The sequence below is a fragment of the Rhinoraja longicauda genome, chromosome 28, assembly GCF_053455715.1.
Source record: "Rhinoraja longicauda isolate Sanriku21f chromosome 28, sRhiLon1.1, whole genome shotgun sequence".
NCBI lineage: Eukaryota > Metazoa > Chordata > Chondrichthyes > Rajiformes > Arhynchobatidae > Rhinoraja > Rhinoraja longicauda.
The window spans coordinates 31,291,307-31,309,049 of NC_135980.1; the positions used below are offsets into that span (position 1 = coordinate 31,291,307).

Below are 17,743 nucleotides of genomic sequence, written 5' to 3' on the forward strand. Positions count from 1 at the left end.
TCTAAACCTATCCTGCTCGTGCATGTATCTGAATGCTTCTTAAATATCCTTGGACAGTTGCACTGAATAACTCTTTGGCATGTTCCAGCAAACTCTCCCTCAAACGATATGTGGATCCTTTCCACAAAGCTAGATAATACTTTGCTATTAAGGTCATTTGTCTCAGTCACCGAGATCAACAGATGGTTGTCCTGTCTGTGCGACTGAAATGGAAACATCAGCCTCATTGAGTTAATGACAGGAGCTTGAGGTCACAGTAGAGCTGGTCAGCATTAGCGTTACACTGACACGGTGACATTAAAGATGCCATTTGTTACCGATGCAGTGCCCTCTCTAATTCAAATGGAGTTCCAAATAGACTACTTATTAATTATATATCTTCTAATTGATTTGGCCTCCACCCCATGTAATGTTAAGCCTTTCCTTTGTGTGGTACAGCATCACAGAGGATTTTAACTTACTGATTGGATTGTCAACATCTTTCTGCAGTGCTGGTCCTGGCATTAAGCTGGATTACATAGCATGTATGGGTGGTGAATGCATGCTAAAAAAGAGAACATAAAATGTCAACATTCTAAATTACACTTGAATTTTATTCCCTTCTCTCTGAAGATGATTCTGTTCAGGGGCGTTCAGCTTCATATCATAGTCTCTGCACTCACAAGTGAATGATTACACTCTTGTATCAGAGAGTAACAATAGCACTCGACAGCAGCAAGAATTTAGCATCTTTTTGACAGCTGAAGAAACCCTTCCATTAACTGAAATTACAGTCGTAAAATATTTCAACCAGAATCAAAGGCACTTTTAATTTTTGCTTCCTGTGTCATTCAAAATATAAGTGATTTAATAGCAGTTGTCACCAGAATCATTCTGTGTGATGAACGGAAGACACTGTGAAATACAGCGGACAGATAGAATTCTGTGCTTTTTGTGTGGAGGGTTAATGCTTTGTCCTCTCAGCGTACAGCAATGCCGATCCCTGTGGTGATGTGGGACATGCTCAGTCTGCAGCCCTCTCCTTGGCACTGCCCAGCTTCTCCCATTCCCTTCACAACCGGGGCGAGGCTTTGCTAATTTAATCTTTCCTTACAAGGCAAAATATCCCCTGCGTGTGACAGTAACGTCAGAAATGCAGTGACGGGGCCATAAGCCCCAGTTGCCTCTCCACACATGCTTCTGCAAAGAAAGGCACATTTCTGCACATTGTCTTTACTTGTCTCCTGATGGCAAAAAAAAAGCCCTTGCAACAAGGTAAGATAGCATTGTGATCTGAACAGTTCAGTGGAAATAAAGGAATATGTGAATATGTGAACAATTTAAAATGTCCTTCTGGCTCGTTTCCTGGGCTTATAAGATTTTAATTCTGATGATGGTTGCAGCGTTATGAATATTTGATGATGTGACAGTGTTTAATTATTGGATCAGTGCAGGTAACTGCAGTGCTGTCTGGCTCGTCTGTAGTGGGCTTCCATTTTGAATCCAGTTATGCTGCGATGCTCAAAGCTGGGTTTCCCTGCTGTAGGCTGCTGTGATTCTTGCTACCCCGCACCGCTGCAAATACATGCATCAGCCTGCACAGTCCCAGGGTCATTGGGAGAGCCCTCCACATATCACGCCGATCAATGTAAACTGCCAGCTGGTGTGCAGTGCAAAGAAACATTTGCAGATTCATTCTGGCACCTTAGGAATTTAGCTTTGACTCTCTCTGTGGGTGAATGGATGGACAACCTGGCATGGAACTGAGTGCCGGGCCTGCACTCCCCCAGTCTGTAGTCGTGGTGTCAGAAATAGAAAAAGTAGCATGGAGCTGGAATTCTTGCCTCTGGTCATTTTCTTTCTGGTCTTTTCATAAACTGTGTGCATGGAATACATCGACACAAAGCTAGCTCACGATGATTCCTTTGTTGACACAGCTACGAATACTCTCTGTCTTAGTAATAAGCTGGTTATGTGATGCACAACATTGTGGAATAGCATCTCATTCAGTCCCTAATGGTGGCACAGTGGCTTCAGCAGTAGAGTTGCTGCCTCACACACCAGAGACCAGGGTTCGATCCTGACTACGGGTGCTGTCTGTACGGAGTTTGTACGTTCTTCATGTGGCCACGTGGGTTTTTTCTGAGTGCTCCAGTTTCCACACACGTAGAAACAGAAAAATAGGTGCAGGAGTAGGCCATTCGGCCCTTCGAGCCAGCACCACCATTCAATATGATCATGTTCCTGCTTTTTTCCCCATTTCTCCAAAGACGTACAGGTATGTAGGTTAATTGGCTGGGTAAATGTAAAAATTGTCCCTAGTGGGTGTAGGATAGTGTTAATGTACGGGGATCGCTGGGCGGCACGGACTTGGAGGGCCGAAAAGGCCTGTTTCCGGCTGTGTTAAATCCTTTAGCCCGCAGAGTTAAATCCTTCTCCATGTGCAGGTACGTGGGTTCATTGGCTTCGGTAAAGATTGTTAATGGTCCCTAATGTGTGTAGGATAGTCCCAGTGTACAGGGATCGCTGGCCGGCATGGACTCCATGGGCCGAGGGGCCTGTTTCCGCGCTGTATCTCTAAACTAAACTAAACTAAACTAAGCTCACAAACAAACAGTGGCCATTTGGCAAGGTAATAGAGGTCAGGCCACTGCCCGACCTACTTAGTTTAGTTTAGAGATACAGCATTGAACAGGCCCTTCGGCCCACCGAGTCCACGCCATCCATCGATGACACATTCACACAGATATTATATTATTCCACTTTTGCATGCACTCCCTGCTCACAAGGGGCAATCTTACAGACGACAGTTAACCTGCAAACGCACACACATCTTTTGGATATGGGAGGAAATCGGAGCATCTGAAGAAACCCACGGGGAGAACTTGCAAACTCCACACAGACAACACCCAAGGTCAGGATTGAACCCGGGTCTCTGGCACTGTGAGGCAGCAGCTCTACCAGCTGTGTGGCAGTGAATCTGTGGAATTCATTGCCACAGAAGGCTGTGGAGGCCAAGTCAATGATATTTATAAGGCAGAGATAGATAGATTCTTGATTAATACAGGTGTCAGGGGTTATGAGGAGAAGGCAGGAGAATGGGGTTAGGAGGGAGAGATAGGTCAGCCATGATTGAATGGCGGAGTGATGGGCCAAATGGCCTAATTCTGTTCCGATCACTGCTGAATTATGAGCTGTGTCACTGTGTAACCTCTTTTACATTTCTGATGAAATGCGATAATTGTGATTTTGCTCTACAGACCAATACCAGAGGAACAGGTGATGGATGTACTTGGACGATTACCAGCGCTAGAAAACAGAACTCGTGAGTCCGTCTGCTGTGTCTTGTAGTAAATCGTGTAGAACTCTTCAGCCTGGCACTTGCTGGCGGTGGGGAAACTGAACAACTAGTGGGCAGTCATGTGCTACAATACCGATTAAATACAGCATAACTCTAACCCAACTATGCTCCATTTAGCATTGATGGGCCACACGGAACACCGATTAGAGGCAGAATTAAAACAGTTGGCCATTAGAACATAAAACAATATGGCATAGGAACGGCCCTTCTGCCCACAATATCTGTGCTGAACATGATGCCTACAAGCTGAACTGATCTAATCTGTCTGCACGTGATCCATATCCCTCCATTCCCCGCACTTCCATGTGACTATCCAAAGCCTCTTAAATGCCACTATTGTATCTGATCCACCAGCACCCCTGGCAATAGACAATAGGTACAGGAGTAGGCCATTCGGCCCTTTGAACCAGTACCGCCATTCACTGTGATCATGGCTGATCACCCACAATCAGTACCCCGTTCCTGCCTTCTCCCCATATCCCTTGACTCCGCTATCTTTAAGAGCTCTATCTAACTCTCTTATGAAACCGTCCGGAGAATTGGCCTCCACTGCCTTCTGGCATTGCGTTCCCAGCTCCCACCGCCCTCTGTGTAAAAAATTTGCCTCACACGTCCCCATTAAACGTTTGCCCTCTCACCTTATTACTCCGCCCTCTATTGTTGGCCATTTCCACGCTGGGGAAAAGGTTCTGACTGTCGACCCTATCTATGCCTCTCATAATTTTAAATACGTTGTTGCAATAAAATGCCTGCCAATAATTGCAACCTGGTAGACACACAATGCTGGAGTAACTCAGCGGGACAGGCGGCATCTCGGGAGAGAAGGAATGGGTGACGTTTCGGGTCGAGACCCTTCTAGTCTGAAGAAGGGTCTCAATCCGAAACGTCACCCATTCCTTCTCTCCCGAGATGCTGCCTGACCTGCTGAGTTACTAAAGCATTTTGTGTCTACCTTCGATTTAAACCAGCATCTGCAGTTTTTTTCCTACACAATAATTGCAACCTGACTGTTAATCTCATTCTCCCTCATTTGGCCCACAACCCTCTAAACCTTTACTATCCATCTACCAGTCTGAAGAAGGGTCTCAACCCAAAATGTCACTAATCCCTTTTCACCAGAGATGCTGCCTGTCCCGCTGAGTTACTCCAGCATTTTTGTGTCTGTCTTCGGTTTAAACCAGTATCTGCAAATCCAGAGAACATGATTTCAAATCCAGTCATGGCTCTTTGAAAAATCTGAATTCCGTTTTAAGAAAAATCGAGAAGTATGACATTTTTGATCTTTTGAACCCATTTGGTTCCTTTCAAGAAGGTCTCGACATTGGACCTAAATCTTGAAACTAAGTGGTCAACAAAACTGTTGGCATATCTTCCCCTGAATGACAACAATAATTCAAGAATGGTGCTGAACACCATCTTCTCTAGGGCAATTAGGGGTGGACAATAAATATGATACGCTGGAGGACAAACAAGGGAGAGATTGAACTTTTTTTTTCGCTTTCCATCACAGTGAGGAATGTGGAGGAGTCACTGTGGTGGATGTTCATGTTAAAATGTATTTTGCGTGTCCTGTTGCGTTTTATTATAACTATGGCAAATGAAGTTTCTCGTATGTTGCAAAACATACTTGGTGATTGTGATTGTGATATGATACGATACAATAGAACTTTATTCATCCCCGGAGGGGGATTGGGCTGCCAATATGAATGGAAATGCCACTGACCCTCCTAGTAATGGCTGAATGAATATTGAGGCAAAACAATAAATACTTCATATGCCATCCAAATAGTCTGACAAGGAATTTGGTTGTATCAAAACAAGAGGTTCGAGAAGAAAGATAATCACTGCCATCTCGAGGCAATAAATGCTGGCTGTTGGTGACGTCAAAAATCAATTTATAGGATCATGAAAAAGCTGTTCTGTGAATATATTCAGGAAGGTGTGATGGCTATATATATATATAGTCGTCAAAATTCTAAGATATTTGGATAAGTTTACTTTCTTTTTTAACAAAAGAACATTTATTCAGGAACATATATTCAGGAAGGTGTGATGGCTATATATATATATAATATATATATATATATATATATATATATATATATACTAGACAAAGTGGGCCCGTTGGGCCCGTCCTCGTAGGGTTTCCATTGTAACCGGGAGGCGGGGAGGGAGGGGGGAGGGGGGAGGGGGACCACATGTTTTCCCAGTACCCCTCTTTCCCCGTTGTGGGATGGGAGGGGGGAGGGGAGGGGAGGGGAGGGGGAGGGAGAGGGGAGGGAGGGGGTAGGGGGAGGGAGGGGGTAGGGGGGAGGGGGAGGGAGGGGAGGGAGGGGAGGGGAGGGGGGAGGGGGGAAGGGGGGAGGGAGGAAGACCTCCCCTTTTCCCAGTACCCCTCTTTCCCCGTTGTGCCCGTCCTTGTAGGGTTTCCATTGTAACCGGGAGGGAGGGGGGAGGGAGGGAGGAGTGGAGGGAGGAGGGGAGGTGGAGGGAGGAGGGGAGGGGGAGGGAGGGGGGAGGGGGAGGAGAGGGGGGAAAGGGGGAGGGAGAGGGGAGGGAAGGGTGGAGGGGGGAGGGGGACCACCTGTTTTCCCAGTACCCCTCTTTCCCCGTTGTTCCCGTCCTCGTAGGGTTTCCATTGTAGCCGGGAGGCGGGGAGGGAGGGGGAGGGAGGGAGGAGGGAGGTGTGGAGGGAGGAGGGGAGGGAAAGGGGGAGGGGGGAAGGGGGGAGGTGGAGGGAGGGGGGAGGGAGGGGGGAAGGGGGGAGGATGGGGGAACTCCCCTTTTCCCAGTACCCCTCTTTCCCCGTTGGGCCCGTCCTCGTAGGGTTTCCATTGTAACCGGGAGGAGGGGAGGGAGGGAAGGGGGAGGGAGGGAGGTGTGGAGGGAGGAGGGGAGGTACCACGTAAAGACCCAACCAATCGGGCGCTAACAGGGAGGGTGAAACCCAATGAAAAAAAACGCGTTTTTACTTTAAAATAAGTTCTTTGTTGAAAAGGAAATAAACTTATCTATAGAGCAGCAGCTTTTTAAAAATAAATAAAATCAAACTTAATGAAAATCACATTCCTCATTTAAAATAAATGTCTTTGTTATAAATGAAATCAAACAGCGGGAGAGGCGACGGCGACTACACTTCCGCTTCGGGGAGAGGAGGGGGGGGAGAGGAGGGGGGGAGGAGGGGGGAGGAGGGGGGGAGAGGAGAGGGGAGGGGGAGAGGAGAGGGGAGAGGGGGGAGAGGAGAGGGGGAGAGGAGAGGGGGAGAGGAGAGGGGGAGAGGAGAGGGGGAGAGGAGAGGGGAGAGAGGAGAGGAGAGTGGCGGAGAGAGGAGAGGAGAGGGGGGGGAGAGAGGAGAGCGGTCTATTTTACTTTAAAATAAACAGCATTCTTTGTTGAAAAAGAAATTAAAGTTATCTATAGAGCAGCAGCTTATGTCTTTGTTGTAAATGAAATTAAACTTATGTGAAATAAATGTTCTTTTGTTAAAAAAGAAAGTAAACTTATCCAACTATCTTAGAATTTTGACGACTATATATATATATATATTATATATATAATATATATATATATATATTATATATATATATAGCCATCACACCTTCCTGAATATATTCACAGAACAGCTTTTTCATGATCCTATAAATTGATTTTTGACGTCACCAACAGCCAGCATTTATTGCCTACTGCCATCTCGAGGCAATAAATGCTGGCTGTTGGTGACGTCAAAAATCAATTTATAGGATCATGAAAAAGCTGTTCTGTGAATATATTCAGGAAGGTGTGATGGCTATATATATATATAATATATATATATATATATATAATATATATATATATATATATATATATTATATATATATATATAGTCGTCAAAATTCTAAGATATTTGGATTCCTTTGCAAAATGTCCAACTTAGGTTTTAGGGGGATCATGGTGGCGCAGCGGTAGAGTTGCTGCCTTACAGCGAATGCAGCGCTGGAGACCTGGTTCAATCCCAACTACGGGTGCTGCCTGTACAGAGTTTGTACGTTCTCCCCGTGACCTGCGTGGGTTTTCTCCAAGATCTTCAGTTTCCTCCCACACTCCAAAGACGTACAGGTTTATAGGTTAATTGGTTTGGTAAATGTAAAAAAAATTCTCCCTGGTAGGTGTAGGAGAGAGTTAATGTGCGGGGGTCACTGGCCGGCGAGGACCCGTGGCTTGAAAAATGGTGCAAGGGGGAGGGATTCAAATTTTTAGGACATTGCAACCAGTTCTGGGAGAGGTGGGACCAGTACAAACAGGACGGTCTGCACCTGAGCTGGAATGGAACCAATGTCCTAGGGGGAGTGTTTGCTAGTGCTGTCGGGGAGGATTTAAACTAATGTGGCAGGGGGATGGGAGCTGGAGCAGAGAGACAGAGGGGTGTAAAATGAGGGTAGAAGCAACAGGTAGCAAGGTGAAAAGTAAAAGTGGCAGGCAGACAAATCCAGGGCAAAAATCAAAAAGGGCCACTTTTCAACATAATTGTACAAGGGGTAAGAGAGTTGTAAAAACAAGCCTGAAGGCTTTGTGTCTCAATGCAAGGAGTATACGTAATCAGGTGGATGAATTAAATGTGGAGATAGTTATTAATGATTATGATATAGTTGGGATTACGGAGACATGGCTCCAGGGTGACCAAGGCTGGGAGCTCAACATCCAGGGATATTCTATATTCAGGCGGGATAGACAGAAAGGAAAAGGAGGTGGGGTAGTGTTACTGGTTAGAGAGGAGATTAAAGCAGTGGAAAGGAAGGACATTAGCTTGGAGGAAGTGGAATCGATATGGGTAGAGCTACGAAACACTAAGGGGCAGAAAACGCTAGTGGGCGTTGTGTACAGGCCACCTAACAGCAATAGGGAGGTTGGGGATGGCATCAAGCAGGAAATTAGAAATGCATGCACTAAAGGCGCAGCAGTTATAATGGGTGACTTCAATCTACATATAGATTGGGTGAACCAAACTGGCAGGGGTGCTGAGGAAGAGGATTTCTTGGAATGTTTGAGAGATGGTTTTCTAAACCAACATGTCGAGGAACCAACGAGAGAACAGGCCATTCTAGACTGGGTATTGAGTAATGAGGAAGGGTTAGTTAGCAGTCTTGTTGTGCGAGGCCCCTTGGGCAAGAGTGATCATAATATGGTAGAGTTCTTCATTAGGATGGAGAGTGACAAAGTCGATACAGAAACAAGTGTTCTGAACTTAAAGAAAGGTAACTTTGAGGGTATGAGGCGTGAATTGTCCAAGATAGACTGGCGATTGATGCTGAAAGGATTGACGGTGGACATGCAATGGAAGGCATTTAAAGGTCGCATGGATGAACTACAACAAGTGTTCATCCCAGTTTGGCAAAAGAACAAACCAGGAAAGGTAGTGCATCCGTGGCTAACAAGGGAAATCAAGGATAGTATTAAAACAAAAGATGAAGCATACAGATTAGCCAGAAAAAGTAGCATACCAGAGGACTGGGAGAAATTCAGAGTCCAGCAGAGGAGGACAAAGGGCTTAATTAGGAAAGGGAAAATAGATTATGAGGGAAAACTGGCAAGGAACATAAAAACAGACTGCAAAAGCTTTTATAGATATGTCAAGAGAAAAAGATTAGTTAAGGCAAATGTAGGTCCCTTGCAGTCGGAAACAGGTGAATTGATCATAGGGAACAAGGAGATGGCAGACCAATTGAACAAATACTTTGGTTCTGTCTTCACTAAGGAAGACATAAACCGTCTGCCGGAAATAGCGGGGGACCGGGGGTCTAAAGAGATGGAGGAACTGAGGGAAATCCAGGTTAGTCGGGAAGTGGTGTTAGGTAAATTAAATGGATTAAAGGCAGATAAATCCCCAGGGCCAGATAGGCTGCATCCCAGAGTGCTTAAGGAAGTAGCCTCAGAAATAGTGGATGCATTAGTGATCATTTTTCAAAACTCTTTAGATTCTGGAGTAGTTCCTGAGGACTGGAGGGTAGCTAATGTAATCCCACTTTTTAAAAAGGGAGGGAGAGAGAAAACGGGGAATTATAGACCAGTTAGCCTAACATCGGTAGTGGGGAAAATGCTAGAGTCAGTTATTAAAGATGTGATAGCATTACATTTGGAAAGTGGTGAAATCATCGGACAAAGTCAGCATGGATTTACCAAAGGCAAATCATGTCTGACGAATCTTATAGAATTTTTCGAGGATGTAACTAGTAGAGTGGATAAGGGAGAACCAGTCGATGTGTTATATCTGGACTTTCAGAAGGCCTTCGACAAGGTCCCACATAGGAGATTGGTGTACAAACTTAAAGCACACGGTATTGAGGGTTCAGTGTTGAGGTGGATAGAAAATTGGTTGGCGGACAGGAAGCAAAGAGTAGGAATAAACGGGTCCTTTTCGGAATGGCAGGCAGTGACTAGTGGGGTACCGCAAGGCTCAGTGCTGGGACCCCAGTTATTTACAGTGTATATTAATGATTTGGACGAGGGAATTGAATGCAATATCTCTAAGTTTGCGGATGACACGAAGCTGGGTGGCAGTGTTAGCTGCGAGGAGGATGCTAGGAGGCTGCAGAGTGACTTGGATAGATTAGGCGAGTGGGCAAATACATGGCAGATGCAATATAATGTGGATAAATGTGAGGTTATCCACTTTGGCGGCAAGAACAGGAAAGCAGATTATTACCTGAATGGTGACCGATTGGGAGAAGGGGAGATGCAACGTGACCTGGGTGTCATGGTGCACCAGTCATTGAAAGCAAGCATGCAGGTGCAGCAGGCAGTGAAGAAAGCGAATGGTATGTTGGCATTCATAGCAAGAGGATTTGAGTTTAGGAGCAGGGAGGTTCTGCTGCAGTTGTACAGGGCCTTGGTGAGACCGCACCTGGAGTATTGTGTGCAGTTTTGGTCTCCTAACCTGAGGAAAGACGTTCTTGCCTTAGAGGGAGTACAGAGAAGGTTCACCAGATTGATCCCTGGGATGGCGGGACTTACATATGAGGAAAGACTAGATAGACTGGGCTTGTACTCGCTGGAATTTAGAAGACTGAGGGGGGATCTTATAGAAACATATAAAATTCTTAAGGGGTTGGAGAGGCTAGATGCGGGAAGATTGTTCCCAATGTTGGGGGAGTCCAGAACTAGGGGTCACAGCTTAAGGATAAGGGGGAAGTCTTTTAGGACCGAGATGAGAAAACATTTCTTCACACAGAGAGTGGTGAGTCTGTGGAATTCTCTGCCACAGAAGGTAGTTGAGGCCAGTTCATTGGCTATATTTAAGAGGGAGTTAGATGTGGCCCTTTTTGCTAGAGGGATCAGGGGGTATGGAGAGAAGGCAGGTGCAGGCTACTGAGCTGAATGATCAGCCATGATCATATTGAATGGCGGTGCAGGCTCGAAGGGCCGAATGGCCTACTCCTGCACCTATTTTCTATGTTTCTATGTTTCTATGACCCAGTGGGCCGAAGGGCCTGTTTCCGCGCTGTATCTCTAAACTAAACTAAACCAAGTTGAAGGGCCATGGGTTATAGTGACTGTAGAGGTTAATTTTGGATGTTAGTGTAGGTTTGGTTTAGTTTGGTTTAGTTTATGGTCACATGCAGGTACAGTGAACAGCTTTCAGTGATACTGGTAACTGTTTTTCTGCCTCTCTTCCTCGCCAGTTCCCCCGAACACATTGAATATCAACGGGAATCATCCAAAGCGCAAAACCCTCGTGGCCCCAGAGATCAACATCTCCCTGGACCAGAGTGAGGGCTCCATCTTGTCCGACGACTACCTGGACACACCGGACGACCTGGACATCAATGTCGATGATCTGGAGACTCCGGACGAGACCGATTCCCTGGAGTATTTGGGAAATGGTAATGAGTTGGAATGGGAAGGTAATTCCAGGGCATTTCTTTGGGTTTCAATCTCTTTTTCCCCCCTAAATAAAATGTGAGTTGCCTGTGCAGCTAAACGAGAGTGAGCGTGACGTCACTACAAACAATCACAAGGTCATCAGTGATTGGAGCGGAATTAGGCCATTCGGCCCATCAGGTCTACTCCGCCATTCAATCATGGCTGATCCATCTCTCCCTCCTATCCCCATTCTCCTGCCTACTCCCCGTAACCTCTGGCACCCGTACTGATCAAGAATCTATCTCTCTCTGCCTTAAAAATATCCACTGACTTGGCCCCCACCGCCTTCTGTGGCAAAGAATTTCACAGATTCACCACCCTCTGACTAAAGAAATTCCTCCTCATCTCCTTCCTAAAAGAATGTCCTTTAATTCTGATGCTATTAGCACATCTTTTACATGTAACAATTTCTTAGGGATCTCACCAAAATGGTCTTATATCCTTCTAATATATAAATTCATATAATCGGAGCAGAATTTGGCCATTCGGCCCATTGAGTCTACTCGGCTGTTTAACATGGCTCATCTATCGTTCCCCCTCAACCCCATTCTCCTGCTATTTTCTCATGAGCTTTGACGCCCTTACTAATCAACACCTGTCAATCTCCACTTGAATAATACCCATTGACTTGGCCTTCACAGCCATCTGTGGCAAAGAATTCCACAGATTCACCGCCCTCTGACTAAATCATTCCTCCACATCTCCTTTCTAAAGGTCTTTCAATCTGAGATGTATTACTTTTATACAGGTTTCCAAGAGCATCCCGATGGGGAATTAAAAGTTGCAATGTCTGACTCTGATCACAAATGGTGAAAAATAAAGGGCCAACTACCTGTAAAATGACTCTCATTGCTATGTAATCTCACCCAGAAGTCACTACTAATCACGCCTTTACAGTTTGCATTGAGATGGACCAGGACTAGATATTTAGCTCAGCATGAATAAGATATCTTCCCTCACAGAGCCGGAGTGGGCATATGAAATAATTCTGTAATGTTCATCAAGTTCTGTACATGAGTTATAGTCATAGAATCATAGAGTCATACCGCGTAGAAACATGCCCTTCAGCCCAACTTGCCCACACTGACCAACATGTCCCATCTACACTAGTCCCACACACGTGCATTTGGCCCATATTCCTCTAAACCTGTCCTATCCATGTACCTGTTTAAATGTTTCTTAAACGTTACGATAGTCCCTGCCTCTACTACTTCCTCCGGCAACTCGTTCCATACACCCGCCACTCTTTGTGTGAAAAAGTTACCCTTCGGGTTCCTATTAATTCCCCTCTCACCTTAAATGTATGTCCTCTGGTTCTCGATTCCCCTACTCTGGGCAAGAGACTCTATGCGTTTACCCAATCTATTCCACTCATGATTTTGTACACCTCTATAAGATTGGCCCTCATTCTCCTGCGCTCCAAGGAATAAAGTCCTGGCAACATCCTCGTAAATCTTCTCTGCACTCTTTCCAACTTGACAACATAAAAAGATGGTAGCTACAGTTTTCCTGCTAGTGCTAATCACTAATAAGGTTCCCCGCTGGCAGGTCAGTCTTGCGAAACGATCTCTGTCCAATAAAGTATAAATAATGCCTGTGTGATGTGAATAAAGCTAGCCAGCTGCGGGGTGGTTTGGCTGTCTCCTGAGTATATGACAAGTATTCATTCGGTAACTATGCAAGCATTTAGCATTATCATTTTCAGTGTAATGGTGGGTGTATGAGTCTTTCCTTTTGTCTCCATATGAAACATGAAAAACAGTTCAGCTCTGTGTCTCCTTACAAAACGTTAAACTGACAAGTGGAATATTTTGTGCGATATAACATTTGGGCAAAATATTAATTGTTACAAGAGAGAACAAATTTAGGGAATAACTCATATATTCGTGCTAGTGAATTGCAACCTTGTGATAGATTTGATTTGCGCTGCATCGAACACAATGCCCGGAACAGCTGCGTCTAGGGTTGCCAACTGTCCCGTATTAGCCGGGACATCCCGTGTATTGGGCTAAATTGATTTGTCCCGTACGGGACCGCCCTTGTCCCGTATTAGGCCCGAACACTGTAGGCCCGGACGCTGTAGGCCTGGAGGCCCGGGCGCCGCCTAGCGGAGGTTGCGTAGCAACCCGCCTCCCGGCCCGGGCGGCCGCCATTGGTGGAGCGGGAGCATGTGGCCACTGGCTGGGGTGGGGCGGTGACGTCACCTTGTCCCTTATTTGGGAGTGGGGAAGTTGGCAACCATAGCTGAGGAATGGGAGGCAGTAAAATACACCACAAAAATGTGTTTGATATAACGTGCAGGAATAAAAGAACGGACCTTTAGAAAGGAGAAGAGTAGGAATTTCTTTAGTTAGAGGGTAGTGAATCTGTGGAATTCATTGCCACAGAAGGCTGTGGAGGCCAAGTCAAAGGTTATTTTTAAGGTGCAGATTGATAGGTTCTTGATTAGTACGGGTGTCAGGGGTTGTGGGATTGAGAGGGAGGGATAGATCAACCATGATTGATTGATAGGCCTAATAGCCTAATTCTGCTCCTATAACTTAGGAACTTATGAATATAAAGTGCGATGTAAAGTTATGAAAATACGTATGACACTTTCAGGAAATGTGCAATAGATAAACAAGTAATATTTATCTCTAAGAGACACAACGTGCTGGAGTGACTCAGTGGTTCAAGCAGCATCTCTGGAGAACATTTCCTGACCTTACCCAACCCAAAACATCACCTATCATGTTCTTCACAGATGTTGCTTGAACCACTAAGTTACTCCAGCACTTTGTGCTTTTTTTTACTTTGCATAAACCAGCAAGGTTGGAAGAGTTTGAAGAAAATGAAGGGCCTCGACCTGAAATGTCATCTGTCCATTTGCCTGCGTAGATGCTGTCTGATGTGTTGAGTCCCTCAAGCAGTTTGTTTCTTGCTCAGATGATGATGTGATATTTGAAGTAGGTGAATGAAGGACATTCACAACACATCCTCTCTCTGCCTGTCTTCCAGATGATACTCCGGTTGCAAGTGCTAAAAACTCTCCCAGTGCAAAAGGGGGCTCTTTTGATGGTGCAGGTGAGGATGGGGAAGCCACCAATGGAAGATTGTGGAGGACAATCATCATCGGAGAGCAGGAGCACAGGATCGACATGAAGATCATCAGGCCATACATGAGAGTGGTGACTCATGGAGGTAAGAACCATCAACCACACTGATGGAGAGTGCAGAGAGTTTTAATTTATTGAATTCATGATCTTATGAGAAGACTAAACTATTGGAAGAATGCACTAAACGTTATTCCCTAATCATGTATCTATACACTGTAAATGGATTGATTGTGATCATGTATTGTCTTTCTGCTGACTGGTTAGCACGCACCTGAAAGCCTTTCACTGTACCTCGGTACACGTGACAATAAACTAAACTGAGATGAAGATAAATGGCCGTTATCTCAAATCTGTTGTGCCAAAAAAGAACTTGCAATTTTCAAGCCTCTGTTACCCGAGAGTGAGAGAGGGGTTTGCAAATGTGTTACTTAAGTTGAGTTACTCGAGTTACTTGTCTCATAAGTGATAGGAGCAGAATTAGGCCATTCGGCCCATCAAATCTACTCCGTCATTCAATCATGGCGGATCTATCTCTCCTTCCTAACCCCATTCTCCTGTCTTCTCCCCATAACCCCTGATACCTGCACTGATCAACAATCTATCTATCTCCGCCTTAACTCATAGTAATGCAGCACAGTGTTTGGCTCTATGGCAAACACTCACTGTGATGGCAGAGCCTTAGTTATGGAAGGCAAGCGACAAACAGTGGGGAGGGAGACAGTGACTACAAGTCACTGAAGAAGCACCATAATCACCGAAAGCAAGCAACATCTTCACGCTGCAGTTCAGAATGGGAGGGGGAGTTGAAGTGCTGAGCCACCGGGAGATCAGGTAGGTTAAGGCGGACTGAGCGGAGATGTTCAGTGAAACGATTGCCGTGAAGTTGAAGTCAGTGAGTTCTGCATGGGTGCAGGAGGTAGCACCAATGCAGTCGTCAATGTAGCGGAGGTAGAGTTGGGGGATAGGGCCAGTGTACGCTTGGAACAGGGATTGTTCGACGTACCCTACAAAGAGGCAGGCATAGTTGCAGGATGCAAGAGCAATATCATGCTATCTGCAACATAAATTCCGCACCCCACTGACAATTTATCTTGTGTCGGAAGCAACTGCAGATGCTGGTTTAAACCGTAGACACAAAAAGTTGGAGTAACTCAGCGGGCCAGGCAGCACCTCTGGAGAGAAGGAATGGGTGACGTTTCGGGTCGAGACCCTTCTTCTGAGCGGAATAATCAGGGGTAGTTCTGTTAACTTGACTACACTGGAGGAAACTGTTGTACCCTTTTCAATTCCAGTGTTCACAATCCTTTAGCACCCACTATTTGAAAGTGTCGTGTGTACAATTTATCTTGTTACAGACTCTTCAGTGTACCAAGGAAACAATTTGTTCAAATACTTGGTGATGGCTAAATATATTCTGGTGAATATTCACTGTCACATCATGTGTGGACCGGCCACAGACTGCACCCCTCCTCACTGCCTGTTCCATCTGTCATTGTGAGACCTGGGATATTTACTTACGAACTTTGCCAGTCCTAATTAACACCAGTCCCATTCCCAACCACATCTCTAATTTCCTCGGCAGATTCTCTTCCAGATGTTCTATTATTGGGCGGTAGGTTTCATTCAGTTGTCACTGAAAATACTCAAACTTTGACTTTTTGATTAGTTTCAGCAGTTTTTTTTTCCAATTGTTTTTTTTCTCCATTCCAAGTCTGTCTTTCCACTGGCGTAATCAAGGGTAGTTCTGCTAACCTGATGACACTGGAGGAAACTGTTCTTCCAATTCCATTGCTCACAATCCTTTAGCGCCCACTATCTCTAAGTGTGATGTTTCCAAGATGGCACCCAATTAGGGTCGCCAACTGTCCCGTATTAGCCGGGACATCCTGTATATTGGGCTAAAGTAGTTTGTCCCGTATGGGACCGCCCTTGTCCCGTATTAGTAGGGTTGCCAACTTCCTCACTCCCAAATACGGGACAAAGGGCGACGTCACTGCCCCACGTGACCTCACCCAGCCAGCGGCCACGTGCTCCCGCTCCATCAATGGCGGCTGCCCGGGCCGGGAGGTGGGTTGTGTAGTAACAGGAGCACGTGGCCGCTGGCTGGGTGAGGTCACGTGGGGCACGGGGTGGTGATGTCACCCTTTGTCCCTTATTTGGGAGTGAGGAAGTTGGCAACCCTATGCCCAACCCAGGCGACTGTTTGTGTGCTAGCCACTGAAGCAGATCTATAATCACATATTACAATCGCTCCACATTCTTAAATATCTCTTCCTATAGCAACGTTTCTTACTTTAACTATTCCCTTATGTATCTGTACACTGTGGACAGCTCGATTGTCTGTCTGCTGACTGGATATCACGCAACAAAAGCTTTTCACTGTACCTCGGTACGCGTGAAACTAAACTGACTAACCAGTGGCATGCATATTGATTTCTCTCACTTCAGGTAGCCCCAGCATCCCCCCTCTCTCCATCCCTCCCCCACCCAAGTCGCACCAGCTTCTCGTTCTCACCCAACAAACAGTTAACAATGGCCTGTTTCCTTTATCATCGTTACTTTTTTTGCATATCTTTCATTCATTGTTCTTTATCTCTCAACATTATTTCCTACATAATAGCCTATATCGCCTACATAATCGCCTATATTGGGGTTAGTGGAATCAAGGAATATGGGGAGAAGACAGGTACAGGTTACTGATTGTGGATGATCAGCCATGATCACAATGAATGGTGGTGCTGGCTCGAAGGGCCAAATGGCTTCCTCCTGCACCTATTTTCTATGTTTCTGTTTCTATATCTCTCGTTTCCCTTATCCCTTACCAGTCTGAAGAAGGGTCTTGACCCGAAACGTCACCCATTCCTTTTCTCCAGAGATGCTGCCTGTCCCGCTGAGTTACTTAACTTGAGCTACTTGAGTTACTCGTCTCATAGTAATGGCCTGTTTCCATCTCTAACCTAAACTAAATCAATCATAATAATGTGGCACAGTGTTTGGTTCAATGGCAAACACTCACTGTGATGGCAGAGCCTTCGTTGTGGAAGGCTCTGCCTGTCCTGCTGAGTTACTCCAGCTATTTGTGTCTATCTTCTAACTAACAATCACAATGAATCAATTTTTTGTTGTAGGCTACTATGGTGAAGGGCTGAATGCGATTATCGTATTTGCAGCGTGTTACCTGCCTGACAGTGGCTGTGCAGACTATACCTACATCATGGAAAACCTCTTCCTGTAAGTGTGCACTCCACTCCCATTGCCCTGCCTGACGACAGCTATTCACTTTCTGCTCAGCACATTGATCTGGGTGGGAACATGTTAACCTGTAATATCCATGTGTGAAGGTAGACACAAAATGCTGGAGTAACTCAGCGGATCAGGCAGCATCTCGGGAGAGAAGGAATGGGTGACG

General features: G+C 45.6%; 1 protein-coding gene and 1 long non-coding RNA gene across 7 annotated transcripts in view; one reads left to right on the plus strand and one right to left on the minus strand.

Annotated features, from left to right (window-relative positions):
• Positions 1-17,743, plus strand: part of atcaya (ATCAY kinesin light chain interacting caytaxin a) — a 46,002-nt gene that overhangs the window by 11,661 nt on the left and 16,598 nt on the right. For 4 of the 6 annotated variants that reach the window (XM_078424062.1, XM_078424065.1, XM_078424063.1 and 1 more), the window contains 4 exons: positions 3,240-3,304; positions 10,999-11,220; positions 14,237-14,419; positions 17,463-17,565. In XM_078424062.1, the coding sequence (XP_078280188.1) occupies positions 3,240-3,304; positions 10,999-11,220; positions 14,237-14,419; positions 17,463-17,565 (573 nt within the window). Of the gene's footprint in view, positions 1-1,054; positions 1,255-3,239; positions 3,305-10,998; positions 11,221-14,236; positions 14,420-17,462; positions 17,566-17,743 lie in introns of those variants that run through there. The other 2 variants (XM_078424066.1, XM_078424064.1) reach the window with 2 other exon arrangements.
• Positions 1-17,743, minus strand: part of LOC144607314 (uncharacterized) — a 49,640-nt gene that overhangs the window by 6,685 nt on the left and 25,212 nt on the right. The window contains exon 2 of the long non-coding RNA XR_013549093.1: positions 462-544. This is a non-coding gene — a long non-coding RNA (uncharacterized LOC144607314). The remainder of the gene's footprint in view (positions 1-461; positions 545-17,743) is intronic.